The sequence below is a fragment of the Thalassophryne amazonica genome, chromosome 15, assembly GCF_902500255.1.
Source record: "Thalassophryne amazonica chromosome 15, fThaAma1.1, whole genome shotgun sequence".
Classification (NCBI taxonomy): Eukaryota; Metazoa; Chordata; class Actinopteri; order Batrachoidiformes; family Batrachoididae; genus Thalassophryne; species Thalassophryne amazonica.
In genome coordinates, this window is record NC_047117.1 from 66,048,811 (window position 1) to 66,066,183 (window position 17,373).

General features: G+C 40.9%; 1 protein-coding gene across 1 annotated transcript; it reads right to left on the reverse strand.

Annotated features, from left to right (window-relative positions):
- Positions 1 to 647: 647 nt before the first annotated feature.
- On the reverse strand, positions 648 to 12,608 carry fdx2 (ferredoxin 2). The gene is made up of 5 exons (XM_034188765.1): positions 12,415 to 12,608; positions 12,048 to 12,096; positions 3,754 to 3,860; positions 3,594 to 3,681; positions 648 to 3,499 (listed from the first exon to the last, which is right to left on the reverse strand). The coding sequence occupies exons 1-5, from the start codon at positions 12,602 to 12,604 to the stop codon at positions 3,343 to 3,345; spliced, it is 591 nt and encodes a 196-aa protein (XP_034044656.1). The 5' UTR covers positions 12,605 to 12,608; the 3' UTR covers positions 648 to 3,342.
- Positions 12,609 to 17,373: the final 4,765 nt, after the last annotated feature.

Genomic DNA, 17,373 nt, shown 5'->3' on the forward strand with positions numbered 1-17,373 from the left:
GTTATTTTTGATGAAGGGTAATAGAGATGGGGAGACAGGTTCAGCAAAAACAAGTCGTCATTTTAAGTGAAGAGACTTTGAAATCCAATCAGAACATAGAGATGCATCTGCAGATTCCAAACCACCTCCAAACATGTTTGAATCAGAGATGCATAATTCAGATTTCATGGGGTATTTTCTGTTCAGACTCCATACAATCTGAAGTTGCCATTAATCCAATTTGAACTGATCATCTGGCCATATCCTAAGGAAAGATCTGCGTTTGACTTTAAGCTGCATCTCCACCTCAAGCTGATGAGGATCTGACGTCAGTGGTTTGAAAAAAAATTTTTTTTCACTAAATCTGGTTATGAAGGAGAGTTTTTACATTAACATCCTCCTATAAAACAGATTACAATGATGAAATAAGTGTTACTCTGGGATCATAATACAATGTATAAAGAGCAGAATAATTAAAAAACGACAACAAATAAGCAATGCCAACTGTGCTAACACTGGAAACAGTGCAGAAGACACAAGGTGGTGCTTCATAAATACTCCAAGAAAAATTGAATTAACAGCAATGAAACAAAACAGAAACGTAGATGATGGTAGAAAATGGACAACTGTTCAACACAAAACCCCACTCATACAACTGTAGAAGTTTAAAACTGTTTGTGCACATTATGATCCCTTTTAATGGATAGCTGCTTCTATCTGAAATAACTCTGGCAACTAGGTGCCAAATTCCATGTTCAGCAATTGGAAACATTCATTGCCTGTGCACGTAAGAAGAGCTGGATGGGACCGGTATGTGACGGATAAAACATTTTATTGCACCACTTTAAATATTGAGAATTTCTATGACACAACAGACTTGAATAACTTAAGATTTGTGCGTATGGACAAGTAATAACAGTCAGCATAGGTAGATGTATTTTATATTATCCACGGAAGCGTGGAGCATATGAACTTCAAAGCAGACACCTCTTGTTTTATCTCAACCTGTGTCAAAGCTAAGACCTGTTTACCCTAGACTGAGACCTATATAAGACCTACATATTAAGGACTTTTTGTCAACTCTCAGGTCTTGGCTGGTCAATGGAGTCATTTGCTGATGATTCTAACAGAATATTATGTCAGTTCTGAGAACTGTCAAGGATGTGTTGGCTTATTTAAACAACTGAAGTCATTTTAAAACACTGTTGGCAACCAAGCCTCCAAGGACGCTCTCCTTTGACATTTGCTTTGTTTGCAAGAAATCCCTTTGAAAGGTTTGAAGAATTTAACCCGAGTAAGTAAACCAACCATCCCAGGAGTTTAAAATCTATGTGCTCAAAATAGCAATGAAATAATGCTCATAATGTATCTGTAATAATGTATCTGTCTTAAACTTAATTTTGGCCCGTTTTGTCAGATGCAGCACAATAAAAAGTCACTTAATTTTTAAGAATATCATGATGAGCAATGTATCTTGTAAGCAATTATAAAATGCACAAAGACAATGTCAAGTCTCGGAGCATGCACTCACACCACGCATTGCTGCATCAACTTCTCCACGGAACCGCCACAGTTCCTGGATGGCTACCCCTCCAGGTAGACAAGCCCCGCCTCTCGAAAGTAACCATCTGCCAAAGCCAAGTGGATGGTGGGAGTCTTCTAGCCCTTCTCCAGCTGCTGGGGTCCACAAGACTGAGGTACCTTTGTGCTGGATCAAGTGCCAGGAAACTAACCACATGGCCAAAATGTTGAGTGACGTTTCCTCACAACCAAGTGATAAAACTCATCTTGGTCTACCTGAAAAACTATTCATTAGACAGTCAAACCAGTGGCACCCAAGGAACCTCTGAAGACACTTTGTATCAAAGACACCTAGTTGTTCCCTTCTGTCACCGGTTAATCTCAGTCTCACAACCATACCTGGAGACAGGAAGCACCAGGACCCCAAAGACTTGGACCTTCTGTCTCCTGCAAGTGACTTCATGACTCCATCACAGGCCTCACATCTCATATTCTGAGGTTCCAGAGACATGACCATAACTGGTGAGATAAGTGGGTCTCCATACAAGTTCAGTCTCACCTTCTACAGAGTAACTTCTGATGGCCATGCCCAGGAAGTAATTCAAAGCCTGGATCTTAATCTTGATCCAGGACAATCATAAACCCACACACTCTGTTCCTCACTCCACTTCAAGTGCTACACTCGGGACATCCATTGTTTCCACAAAGTTGATTCTGTAAACCTTTCCTCACTGATGTATGCTTCAGCTGCTGGTTTCCACAATGCTACCCAACACCCAGTCCACAGAAGCAGAGAACTGGTGGCACCACAACGCACTACTCACAAATGCCAGCTTTCACTGGGGGGGGGGGGGGGGGGGACAACTTTCTGCCTAGTCCTTACACCCATGTATAGGCCTGCAGATTGCTGCTATTTGTGCTTGTGCTCAATGAGTACTTGCAGAGCTACGTAAGGTTGGCTTTTCGTGTGAAGCCAGAGCAGTCTGAAAGCAATCACAATAACACAACTTTTAAAGTTCAGAAAAGTGCAGTTTTGAGTCAAACTGGAGCTTAAGTACTCTATTGGCACTCATGGATTTTTCATAGATGAAACTTTTTTATCATGACATGTCTCGAAGATGAGTAGAGCAAGAAGGTTTGATTGCTAAAAGTTATAATGTGTCTACAGTTTAAAAAAGCCAACTTGTCCTTTGTGACATCTTAGAGTTGACTATTTGAGGTTCAGACAGCTCGCCCCTTTAAATAGTTTTGTAATCTATGGCTTTGTATGAGTCACTTCACAAGTCTACATGACATTTTGAGTCAAGAATGTCTACCTTTGGTGAAGTGGTACCTCATCAAGACACGCCAACACTTAACTGGTACAAACAAAAGTTAAGTGTACAAAGTCAACACGAGTATAACAAACTGGACAAAAAACAAAAAATTGTGCGTTTGCTTGCTGTAACAAGGAATGTTCCATACACTGGCAGAGTGACAGTCGCTCCAAAAAATGTTTAACAAAAACATGAAATATATCAAATGAGGTTAAACAGTGTCAAGTGCTATCTTCTTGCCCTGGAACACCAAGCAGACACTACAGGTCCAACTGCAGCTTATTGGAATTCACAGTGAACTTGACATTCCATGAGACCCCAAACGGTGTCAAAGTCACACCTGGTCTTATCTGCAGTCTGTCTTCTCAGTAGTGGACTTCCATAGCAAATCCTCAGTGGAGTTTCTGTGGCTTTACTGTCTTAGCTGTGCAAGAATTCATAGGCACCCTCTCAATGAGCACATGTGGTGCCATTTGTCTCCACTGCCTCCTCTCCACCCCTCCCATTCTGAGATCTGCATTTTTCCTCAGTGAGGTTTGGGAACATGGCCGTCAACGTAGAAGTTCCTTGTCACCTTTGGTAAAGTCACCTCAATGCCATCCAGCTCTCGGGTGAGAATGATTTGACACCCCAGCCGCGAGTTCTCCTGAAGCATCGGTGCCATATCCAGCATGTCGTCTTCCCTACAGCAGCAACAATACATCGATGAGCATTTAGTTTTCAATGCACATGGTTAAAAGCACTATGCTGAAGTTTGAGGATGGACCTGGGGTCTACCTTTCAACAGGTTCTGGCAATCTGTCAAAATGGGTTTCGCTCACATAGACGTGGCACGTTGAGCAAGCTAGCGATGCCTCACAGGCTCCTGAATGAAAGCAGTCAGCAAAAACTTCAACACTGTTATTTAAAAGTTGACATTACTGACAGTAATTCTCACCTTCAAGGTCAATCCCATGCTTATGAGCAAGGTACAGAACATTGTCTCCTACTTTGGCCTTAACAGGGATCCTCTGACCTGACCGATCTATAAACACCACGTTGACCCTAAAATGAAAGGACAATATGATTAAAATCTTCTTGAGATTATATGCCAATTTATACATATAGCCAGTAAGATTAAATTCAGGAATGGTATTTCTAGAATTGTATAGAAGGGTGATTCTTTAACTACGGGCACTGTTGGCCTTGTAAATGTAATTTCCACCACACCATTGCCTTAGAATATAAAGCACCTTAGGGCAACTGTTTGTTGTAATTTGGCGCTATATACATGTGCTCTGATGTCACTGTTTATGTCCATAGAAACTACCCAAACAATCTTTCATACAAACTGTTTAAAGGGACATTACAGTGTTGTGGCGGAAATTACGGCAATAGTGTGGGACAACTACATTTTGTTTAAAAGAAAAAAATCACAACAGTTGTATGACATTGAATACCCCAATTATGTTTTGATTATTTTACTGATATTTTATTCAGAGATATTTTAAAACATTAGGAAAAAAAAACGTTTCTTTACCATTCATTTTTATCATTGAAGATCAAAAGTCTGGGTGTGGGACAAGCACACAACGGCAATATTTGCATATAATGATGCTGAAAAAAGGTGAAAGAGTCATCATAGACTACTAGAACAAATTTCTTAACACACTTTCATTATAAAGATAACTATAAAAGTGTGAAATTTCCCCTTTTTTCTGTTTTTCATACAATATGATCAAAGGACATAAGTGCCCGTAGTCTAAGAATCACCCAGAAATGCAAAAGCTATTGGGCAGTGCAGTCTTGTTTGAACCCTGCGTGATATTGCGGGATTTGACCACTTATGGGGACAGACGCTCCCATGGTGCAATATATACACAGTACAACTTCACACAGATAAATGGTGTACTGTTTTGTTTTCAGCTGCAATCACCAAAGCAGTTGTGAAAAGTGACCCCCCCCCCCCCCCCCGGTTCCCAGTGGAAAAGGGAAGATGAGACCAGAGTAGCTACGGTCCCTCGCCTGCAAAACCACCTCGACATGTTTGTGCTCCGGGTCATAAACAAACCGCAGTACTTGTCCACTTTACCACCGCATCGTCACTTTTTCTTTGTATTTTCACTTTGGTTGCATGTAATGTGCCCAAAAAGTGCTGTTTTTGTCACTGGAAGTAGAGATATGATCAGTTATCAAGTTGTTCACCAGTGAATATGGTTTTATACACCCTGAAGAAAACCATGTATGGTTTTATGAAGGCCACCTTTTATACACCCTGAAGAAAACCATGTATGATTTTCTGAAGGGTGTATAAAGCCATATTCATTGGTGAACAACTTGATAACGATTTTATCATATATTCCATTCCAGCTTATTAATTAATCAAAAACCCAGACAGAGCTTTAATTCATTTGAAAGCTTGTCTCTTAGTCTTGTCCATCCAAATTGGAAGTCCCAAAAACCAGTTTTATTTGTTACTATCTATCGTCCACCTGGGCGTTACTGTGAGTTTCTCTGTGAATTTTCAGACCTTTTGTCTGACTTAGTGCTTAGCTCAGATAAGATAATTATAGTGGGCGATTTTAACATCCACACAGATGCTGAGAATGACAGCCTCAACACTGCATTTAATCTATTATTAGACTCTATTGGCTTTGCTCAAAAAGTAAATGAGTCCACCCACCACTTTAATCATATCTTAGATCTTGTTCTGACTTATGGTATGGAAATAGAAGACTTAACAGTATTCCCTGAAAACTCCCTTCTGTCTGATCATTTCTTAATAACATTTACATTTACTCTGATGGACTACCCAGCAGTGGGGAATAAGTTTCATTACACTAGAAGTCTTTCAGAAAGCGCTGTAACTAGGTTTAAGGATATGATTCCTTCTTTATGTTCTCTAATGCCATTTACCAACACAGTGCAGAGTAGCTACCTAAACTCTGTAAGGGAGATAGAGTATCTCGTCAATAGTTTTACATCCTCATTGAAGACAACTTTGGATGCTGTAGCTCCTCTGAAAAAGAGAGCTTTAAATCAGAAGTGTCTGACTCCGTGGTATAACTCACAAACTCGTAGCTTAAAGCAGATAACCCGTAAGTTGGAGAGGAAATGGCGTCTCACTAATTTAGAAGATCTTCACTTAGCCTGGAAAAAGAGTCTGTTGCTCTATAAAAAAGCCCTCCGTAAAGCTAGGACATCTTTCTACTCATCACTAATTGAAGAAAATAAGAACAACCCCAGGTTTCTTTTCAGCACTGTAGCCAGGCTGACAAAGAGTCAGAGCTCTATTGAGCTGAGTATTCCATTAACTTTAACTAGTAATGACTTCATGACTTTCTTTGCTAACAAAATTTTAACTATTAGAGAAAAAATTACTCATAACCATCCCAAAGACGTATCGTTATCTTTGGCTGCTTTCAGTGATGCCGGTATTTGGTTAGACTCTTTCTCTCCGATTGTTCTGAGTTATTTTCATTAGTTACCTCATCCAAACCATCAACATGTTTATTAGACCCCATTCCTACCAGGCTGCTCAAGGAAGCCCTACCATTATTTAATGCTTCGATCTTAAATATGATCAATCTATCTTTGTTAGTTGGCTATGTACCACAGGCTTTTAAGGTGGCAGTAATTAAACCATTACTTAAAAAGCCATCACTTGACCCAGCTATCTTAGCTAATTATAGGCCAATCTCCAACCTTCCTTTTCTCTCATAAATTCTTGAAAGGGTAGTTGTAAAACAGCTAACTGATCATCTGCAGAGGAATGGTCTATTTGAAGAGTTTCAGTCAGGTTTTAGAATTCATCATAGTACAGAAACAGCATTAGTGAAGGTTACAAATGATCTTCTTATGGCCTCGGACAGTGGACTCATCTCTGTGCTTGTTCTGTTAGACCTCAGTGCTGCTTTTGATACTGTTGACCATAAAATTTTATTACAGAGATTAGAGCATGCCATAGGTATTAAAGGCACTGCGCTGCGGTGGTTTGAATCATATTTGTCTAATAGATTACAATTTGTTCATGTAAATGGGGAATCTTCTTCACAGACTAAAGTTAATTATGGAGTTCCACAAGGTTCTGTGCTAGGACCAATTTTATTCACTTTATACATGCTTCCCTTAGGCAGTATTATTAGACGGTATTGCTTAAATTTTCATTGTTACGCAGATGATACCCAGCTTTATCTATCCATGAAGCCAGAGGACACACACCAATTAGCTAAACTGCAGGATTGTCTTACAGACATAAAGACATGGATGACCTCTAATTTCCTGCTTTTAAACTCAGATAAAACTGAAGTTATTGTACTTGGCCCCACAAATCTTAGAAACATGGTGTCTAACCAGATCCTTACTCTGGATGGCATTACCCTGACCTCTAGTAATACTGTGAGAAATCTTGGAGTCATTTTTGATCAGGATATGTCATTCAAAGCGCATATTAAACAAATATGTAGGACTGCTTTTTTGCATTTACGCAATATCTTTAAAATCAGAAAGGTCTTGTCTCAGAGTGATGCTGAAAAACTAATTCATGCATTTATTTCCTCTAGGCTGGACTATTGTAATTCATTATTATCAGGTTGTCCTAAAAGTTCCCTAAAAAGCCTTCAGTTAATTCAAAATGCTGCAGCTAGAGTACTGACGGGGACTAGAAGGAGAGAGCATATCTCACCCATATTGGCCTCTCTTCATTGGCTTCCTGTTAATTCTAGAATAGAATTTAAAATTCTTCTTCTTACTTATAAGGTTTTGAATAATCAGGTCCCATCTTATCTTAGGGACCTCGTAGTACCATATAACCCCAATAGAGCGCTTCGCTCTCAGACTGCAGGCTTACTTGTAGTTCCTAGGGTTTGTAAGAGTAGAATGGGAGGCAGAGCCTTCAGCTTTCAGGCTCCTCTCCTGTGGAACCAGCTCCCAATTCAGATCAGGGAGACAGACACCCTCTCTACTTTTAAGATTAGGCTTAAAACTTTCCTTTTTGCTAAAGCTTATAGTTAGGGCTGGATCAGGTGACCCTGAACCATCCCTTAGTTATGATGCTATAGACGTAGACTGCTGGGGGGTTCCCATGATGCACTGTTTCTTTCTCTTTTTGCTCTGTATGCACCACTCTGCATTTAATCATTAGTGATCGATCTCTGCTCCCCTTCCTGGTTCTCTCCCTCAGCCCCAACCAGTCCCACCAGAAGACTGCCCCTCCCTGAGCCTGGTTCTGCTGGAGGTTTCTTCCTGTTAAAAGGGAGTTTTTCCTTCCCACTGTAGCCAAGTGCTTGCTCACAGGGGGTCGTTTTGACCGTTGGGGTTTTACATAATTATTGTATGGCCTTGCCTTACAATATAAAGCGCCTTGGGGCAACTGTTGTGATTTGGCGCTATATTAAAAAAAAATTGATTGATTGATTGATACGTACCTATAAATGATAAATGCATGCAGAACACAATGTGCATGCTCTCCCTTCGCTCACTGCCTCCGGGGGTACGGATGCGGGACCGGCAAAGAATCCAAGTCCATGCAGCGGGCACTGCGCATCAAAACAGCGAGTGTCTCTGGACCTGTTGCTGCATGCAGCTGGGCACAGCAGACGGGGGGGGCGGTGTGAGTGGCCCACTGTGGCGCTTACCGAGCCCGCAGACTCAGTAAGCGCATCGGAGGCAGTGAGAGCAATCGCGGTGATGACGACCGGTGTCACGTACAATTCTTTCCACCTCGCTTAGGAAATAGTGCTTGGAACTTGACGTGGATGGATGATGAAAGAAGCAAAACACCTTTGCAATTTACGTCGTTTAATGAAGCTGCTGTAAATGAAGAAATTCATCAAAATACCGACGTAAATTGCAAAGGTGTTTTGCTTCTTTCATCATCCATCCACCTCAAGTTCCAAGCTCTGTTTTCTAAGCGAGGTGGAAAGAATTGTACATGACACCTGATTGGCTGATTACTCGGGTAGTATGAAAAATATTACCCGTCCGCGAAAAGGGTGTATTGCTATTTATTCTTTAGTGTTTTATCCAATCACGTTGGCGTATCATTTATAGGTATATGATAATACATCATATCTATGGAGTCATATTTTATCCCTTTAGCGACCATCCTCAAACGAGACTACGCTGACCAATTCATTGGTTTCATGTAGAAACTACTAAACTGCAGCACGTTTTAAAAATAAATAAATAAATAAAATCCTATATTGAGGCCGATCAGCCCCGGGCTTCATCCCCAGATGCCATAGCGGGATACAAATGAGTCCACAAGTCTCCCTGGACAGGACTTTTGTTGTTGTTTTCCTGTCTGTCACTCTCATCCATAATGTAATAATCCAAACTCACAATAACAATGTGACACTGTTGTCGTCATCCAAAACGACTGAGTTTGTGATATAAAAACTATACTCTTATTTTGGAGAACTGACATTTTCCTGACTGAATTAATCAAGTGTGAAAAATCACTGTGGTTTGTGAATTTATTACCACCCTAGTAGGACTAGGTGATATTACTGAAAATTTTATAACAAATTTTGTTTGTCAGTCACTGCAATTTTTAGTGTTTTTAAGGCAGTAGACTAAGATGTACTTTTTTCTTTTTTTTTTGCAAGTCACTCATTTGTATCTGTATGACGCAGCAGGTCAGATATGTAAAACTACTGTGGAGTTAGTGGTAAAATCACCAAATTTTGCATATTGTTTTATAACTTGCATATCATGCCACGCTCAGTTTTTGTCACCTGAGGATAATAAACAGAAAAATCCAGGATAACCACCATGCCTTTCTGGGATCTTTAGTACCATGTGTCATACAGACACAGATGAAGTGTCATTTTGTTTTCTTACATGCTGAATCCACTCAAACCACAACTACATTTAAAACAATACTGAGCGAGGCATGACAATTTATATATATCTCAAACAATGTCTGTGCAAAATTTGGCACTTTAACCACAAAACAATAACTTCACATATTTGCCCCACTAACAGTAGCAGCATACCATATGACAATGCTTCAAGGGGAGATAACTGGACTTCTTAAAGTTTAATATTTGTAATGCATCATTTATTTCAGTGTAGTTGTAGTGGTTGACAAAGATTTTTTTTTGGGGGGGGGGGGTGATTTTGCAGATTGCCAATGTATGTAAATTTTTTTTTTTTTTTTTTGAGTATTTAAGACTAAAATTAAACAGATTGAAATGTATCCTTTCCTGGTGTGCAGTTACTGAAGAGATAAATATTTGGATTTTGAACACTGCACCACTAAAAACCAGGAACTTCCTGGCAAGTCCCGACATTGAAGAAGGAGGAAGTGATATCAGCGCCGGAACCATTATCTTAATAGTCCCATTAATTTATGGATTTTTACAGGCTACTGACAGCCCCATTTCCACTGAGTGGTTCAGGTTGGAGCTGCACAGTGTTTTCAGTGTCAGAACGATTAATACTCGCTGGCAGAACCTTATGCTTGGCAGGTGGAACACTTATATTGACGAACACGCATGGTTTCTGCAGTTTCTCCACTCGACACGGAGGCAAAACTGAGTATTTACACATGATTTTATTGTTTTGTGGATCATGGGATAATTTTGTCACGTGCAGACAGACGTTATGAGCAGATGGACTGGGAGTCTTAACTTGCAGTGCAAAGCGGCCCACTGTGGAACAAGAGGATCCATTCGCAGCAGAGACTCGCTCCATCAGACGCAATTAACACATTACACTTGTAGTTGTTGCACAAATCCATTTACCATTTAATAATGTGTTACGCTACTAACATTCAGTACATTAACTGCATTTAAGAAGGAAACAATATTAAAAAAAAACTGACATTTTCAGATTTGAAATTCTTGTACCTGTTTCTCAGGAGAAACAAAATTCATATATAAAAAAATCCACACTTCCTCACCATTTTTCTGCCTGATGTCAGATAGTAAAACTATTTTTTAATCAGTTGATTATGACCAAAGAGCTGTCAAAAAGTTTATCATCTCCACCTGCATGCCGAAATTGCCTGCATTATTAACTTTATTTCTAATCACCATTCTGTGTTCTGAACTCTGCCAATATCGTTACTGTTATCAGATTGAAGGTTTTCCCTCCAAGGTTTCTTCTCCCTCACTGTTATCTAAATAAGGCTCAAAACCATAAAGGCTTGGTTACACATAGACGGTTTTGTCGGCAAGTAGTACGTAGACCGAAGTTTGCGGGGGAAAGGGGCGGAGCACGCGCAGCGGGGCTCCTCCTCGCTCTTTCCACCCAAAAACTGTCATAATTGTGTTTAGAAACCAGTCACCATTTGTTTTATTATACATCTGTGTAGTTAATTAATAAAATATTCTCTACAGACGATTGGCTCACGCGCACGTAAAAGAAAGAAAGAAACTCCGCTCCCGGCTGCTGCTGCTGTCTGCAGCGGGGCTCCTCCTCGCTCTTTCCCCCAAAAAACTGTCATAATTGTGTTTAGAAGCGAGTCACCATTTGCTTTATTATACAGCTATGTAGCTAATAAGCAAAATAATCTCCAGGACGATTTGCGCGCGCACGCACGTTAAATAAAAATAAAAAGAAACTCCGCTCCACGCTGCTGTGGTGCTGCTGCTCGCTCCAAAAACTCTGTCATGATTGTAAAATAAAGGACAAAAGAGACATAAGTCCTGCTCACAGGCTGCTACCAGATACAGGACATGTTCACATCTTCAAACTCCAGACATCTCCGCGTCACTACATATTCAGTCCCTGATTGGTCATCGCGACGCAACGAGAACTGCAGCACTACAGGAAGCGGCAGGATAAAACGGCGATTAAAAAGTATCAAACGCCGTTGTTGGCATTGTCACTGTCATCACGGGAGGTCTCTGGGAGCACTCCCGGAATTATTCGACATGTTGAATAATTTTTTCGACGATTCCCGGTAAAGCCGGAACTAAGCCATGCCCCCTAGTGCCGGCGTTAACAATGGCGTGTGATCCTTAAGACGGCCAAAAATTCTTCCGGGACGCTTCCGGGAGCTCTTACCGTCTGTGTAAATGGGGCTTAAGGCTGTCTCCTCCCCAGCTTCTTCAAAAACACTTTGAGACTGGACTTAAAAAAAAAAAAAAAAAAAACTCCACACTAGAAAAAATTTGTTTCATTTTTTGTGATATTTCTGCACATTTCTGGGGTCACCTACACTTTAACTACAGCTCATATTACACAAGTATGGATTGTGAGATCGCTGCAGCCCTTCACAATAAAAGCCCTGTGAACACTCACACGTCCTGTGGATCCTCCGCGTTCGAGTTTCCCTCTTCACTGTGAAGACCTGAGAAAATACATCAAGGAAATAAAACATTATATGTATTATACACAGATCAGGACTGGTTGACTGCTATCTCAACCTCATCTACTGTTACCACATCAGGGGTTATTTGACTTGTTGCAAACTGTTGGGAAAGATGAAGTTACACAAGTGTCATTGAGAGATCCGTAACGTCTCTGTAACTTTCAGTAAACTCATTTTTTCTTTTTTCTTTTTTTTTTCAAGGAGGAAAAAAGCAACTAGGCTGGAACAGTTTGGCTCACACAGACATTAAAAAAAAGGAATTTGGTGCAACTTAAATGAGCTAATTTTAGCACTTACCTATACTCGTCTGCAAATGTCGATTTATCGTCCGAAAAGCATCAAATGAACTCCCTATTCGCGAAGTTGCTACGCCGTTCACCGAGCTCTTTAACTTGTACAGGGGACACACATTGCAATCCGGAATAACGCGAAAAAGTCTCAAAGTCAAACCCACGCTCGACCAGACCGCAGCACAGGCCGCCATCATTATGTTTTGGTCACATGACGGAAAGCAACCAATAAAGAAAACGCCAGGTTTTCTCTGCTGCGATATTACCGCGTGGACAGCAGGGGGCAGTGCTGCACAGCTTTATAAACGGATGACTGTTAACTTATTACGCCTGACTTAAAATGGAAAGTAATCACATCCAACCACAAGCAGATATGCCATAGACTTTTTTTTTTTACGTGAACGGGAACCTGAATAAACATAATGCAGCCTTTAAATAATTTATGAAAACAAAAAAGTTAAAAGCAACAGCATGTACGATTTAGGAGTGTTTATAAGCAGAATTGGAATATTGCATTCATAATCAGCTCATTAGTGTATAATTCCCTGCAACAACCAATCAACATGTTTTCATACGTTTAAAGTCTGTCATATCTACATGAGGGCGGGCCCCCTCAAGGAGGCTGCCATGTTGATTCAGGCCTTTAAATAAAAAAAAAGAACCTTATGGCCTAGTCACACGGCACGTAACGAAGCCCTAACGAAACAACAAATCTGGACTTTCGTTGCCGTTCGTTGGCATCATTTAATCTTCGCGCAGCTTCGTTCCTGCAGCTGGCGCTTTGTCAGGATTTTTAAACTGTTGAAAAATTTGAATGAAGGGCAACGAAAACCTCAATTTGTCTGTTTTGTTTTGCTGTCGTTCTTGATGTTTTTTTAATCATTTTAGTTTTTGTAATGTTAGTTTGACTTCATTCGACCAGCTGAATGTTTTCATGCAGTGCAAAAGCTAGTTTGTGAGTGCTGAGGCTGCTGCTGCGTTCATGTACCTTCGGAAATTACAAGTGAACTCAGCCTGTTTGCTTGAATTTTTTTATCTGGGTGGGGGGTCAGCTACAATGGGCTCATGCACCTTATATAAGCCAGAATTAATCTTTTGTGTGGATAAAATTAATTATTTTGCCACAAGCAATTGCTGAATTTGAAACGACAAAAAGTTGTGTAATTTCCGACTGTACTTGAACGCAGAGGCAGCAGCTCCTGCTTGCACTTCTGATTTTTTATTAAATATAACAATATGAGTGTAGGAATGACAATCCAGCCTTTATGTACATGTGGCAACAGGTAGATAATTCAAATGATTATATAAAGAGCTGTTCTGGAAGGCAGAATTCACATTGTGGATCAGCTGCAGCTGGTGGAAATAACTGCACATGGGGAGTCAATGCGCGGCGTTCACACGGACTGATCAGTTTACTGCTCTGATATATTCGGTCATCTTTACACTTACATTTATTCCCTGTTTTGACAGTTTTCTGTTATAAATCAATACATATGGCTTAATAACGTGATACAGCAGTGACCACGGCACACCAGAGTTTTTTAATTGGAGTAAGACGGAGCGCGCAGCATGTCGTCAGACAGTGTGGATTCTGATGATAAAGGAGATGATCCCTCTTTTGTTCTGGACGAGGAACCAGAGCAGGTGGGTCCACCGACGTGCACACAGATCTCCACAGCTTCTGTTTGAAGTTTCTCCAGGACTCAGGTGCTATGAGTTCCTTCCCAGCGCCAAGTCCTGGAACTCAGAGATGCAGACACACACTGCTCCAGCTGTGGCTCCAGGTGCATTTCGTTTAAAGTGTCAAGATCGTTGGCTTCAGTTTTGTTAAGTTCCTTAAAGAAACTAAAGGCCCCTTCACACATTACATGATTGAAGCAGACTGGCGCACAAAGTAGGAATTGCATGCCATTTGTGAAAAATCTGAGCTGTCTCAAACGCCTCGTACAGCTGTCACCCCAACTATTCACGCACACCAGCGGCCGAAAGACAGCGAGTGCCCTGCGAGTGCCCATTTGACCCCCCTCATGGCAGGTGTCGGCCAAATTCCAGGTACCACACACGAACATCCAACACTACTTGCTGGGCACTTAGAAAAGGCGGGCTTTTTGCACACCGAGCATGAGAGTAAAGAGAAGATGGCCACATTCAAGCCGTCTGTGAAAATTGTCTAAGTGCAACATGAGGGTGGTGTTGCCAAGCAATATGGGTGTGACTGTGCCGACCCTGCCCCCCCACACACACACACACCCACAAAAATGGCTTGTGGAATGTGTCGTCCCCCCCCAAAACACACACATGCAATCCATGAATCCAACATTGTCAGCTGTGTCTGTCTGTTGTCAAAGCTAGTTTTTTCCAACTTCGCCTTTTGGCTAAAATAAAGCACTTTCTCAGTAGACGTGATCTTGAGACAGCCATTCATGCTTTCATCAGCTCCAGACTTGATTATTGTAATGCACTTTATTCGGGCATTAATCAGTCATCTCTTGCACGTCTCCAGTTGGTGCAGAATGCTGCTGCTCGTTTTTTGACAAACACTTTTAGACGTGAGCATATTACGCCCGTCCTGTACTCATTCCACTGGCTTCCAGTTCGTTTTAGAATTGATTTTAAAATTTTAATGTTTGTTTTTAAAGCTATTTATGGCCTTGCACCTCCCTACTTGTCTGAAATTTTAACTTTGCGCACCTACAGTAGGACATTAAGGGCATCTGGCCAGCTTTACTTAGATGTTCCAAGGTCAAGATATAAACGCTGGGGTGATCATGCTTTTGCGGTAGCTGGCCCGAGACTGTGGAATGAGCTACCTCTTGAGTTACGTACTATTCCTGACCTAGCACTTTTTAAATCTAAGTTAAAGACTTATTTATTTAAACTGGCTTTTAACACTTAGTGGGGAGGTGACATGTTCTGTTATTTTTATGTTCTTTTTTATGTGTTTTAAAATTTTATTTTGTTTTATTTTTGTAAATTTGTGTTTTTAATGTTAAGCACTCTGGACACCAGTCGGTGCTGTAAAGCGCTTTATAAATAAATGTTGATTGATTGATTGATTGAGCTGTGGCTGAGGGCCCTGGAGTCCAGTCGCTGTCCGGCGCAGTGTGCTGCTGTAACAGATGACCGCTGTGTACTGCAACTCAGCTGGTGAACACGCAATGCACATGTGTGGGTGGGCGCTCATGCCCTTTTGACATGCTGATAATTACATACAGACACGATCACATGAGGATCAGCCAGCGTCTGAGCGTGCGGCATGGTGCAAAATTAATGAGCCGACCAGGCAAGCTGATGCCACTTCCATCACATAAACTGTAGTTTACATGACAAACAGAAAGTGGAAATTAAATAAAACAAATAAGGGTAAAGGCATGAACTCATGTGCCTGTCAGCTGACTGCCGACTGTCAGCTGGAGCTGACCACGCACGCAAGGTGTTAAATTAAAAACAGATCAGACAGACAGATGCAGGACAAAAAATAATTATGCATACATAAAATTAAAATCACAGAACAAATGAACAGAGAGTGAACCTTTTTTTGTGTGAGCTGACAAGGTCCGCAGACAAATGGGCGTGTCCCTGTGACCTGCAGCTGTTCTGCTCGCAAGTCACAGCTGGAGAACACCTGTAGCGGCTTGTAGAACATGACATCGCATAACTTCACCGTGAGACATGGACGTCGACATGCTGAGTCACATGGAAATAAGTTAAATCACACATCGCCTGTCAGCTGACCACTGCCTCAGCGCACCACAATGCTGGACGCCACCGCGAGACGCGTCTCATTGCGGGATTTCGTCACATTGTAATAATTAAAAAACATATCACATTTGCAACGTGGTCACCAGCAGATCACTGCGCTGGACACGCCATGCCAACTGATGTCTTCATGAGACGAACGTATCAGGTAATTCATGTAAAACATAAGAAAAGTAATCCACATCATTTTATTACTTTCTGGTGTACATCTAAGCGGCGGCTAAGTCTGCTCTTAATAATGAGAATTAAGTATTATAAATTGTGATTTTTTTTTTTTTTTTTTTTTTTTTTTTTGCTCCACTGCTGTGTGCATGTCTTTCCACGTGCTCACACTGTGCATGCGGACGAACACGAACGTGCATGAAAACCGTCACTTGTTTTTTGTTTGCGGCTTTTTGGCTGGTTTCTGGTTCTTTCAGCCAATTTTGTGTTGTGTGAAAGAGCCCTAAAAGATGTCACCTTGGCCTTTGGAAAATGATGATTATGGATAGTTGCAGCCCTTATGCAGACTGCTCCAAACAGGTCATATATGATGTTGTTGGAAGCTGTGGAAGACGATTAACCTCGATAATCTATCTGATGCAGACTGTCTGTAAACTAAGATCACTCGTGTGACTGAGAAGTCGGGTCATGATGGAAAGAAGTTTAATTTCCTCATCTCTGACTCAGATCTACACAGAGACTCAGTAAGAATCATAATAAAATAAAGGGTAAAAGTTTCACACTTGCAAACTTTTTTTTTTTTTTTTTTTTTTTTGCCATGTTTCAAATTGATCTGTGGTGTTTTGGGGAAAATTCCCTTTTAAAGTGCAGACTGAGTCTTATACCAAACCTCCATTTGGCTGTGGAGGTGCCTCCCACATGGAAGGTCATAAAAGTTAATGTGGGTGTGGGTGGGAGTATGTTTAGTATCGCTTGTTAAAAAGAGAGCTGGTTAATGAGATTGGTGGGATGTAGATTATTACACTGTGCGAATGTTAAACCCACACTGTTACGATTACATGCAATTTCTTTAATAATGGGAATGATGGCGAAACTGAGCATAAATGTCTCATATAAACTCGACAGTCAAACCAGAATAACTAAATCTGGTCAGAATTTCCATCAGAATGGCGGGGGTAGTGCAATCTTTTAGTAATCTATGAGATAGGAAAATATGGGTGCCTTTTATCCAGGCATATTCTGTGTCAGAAAGCCCTCTCTAGGC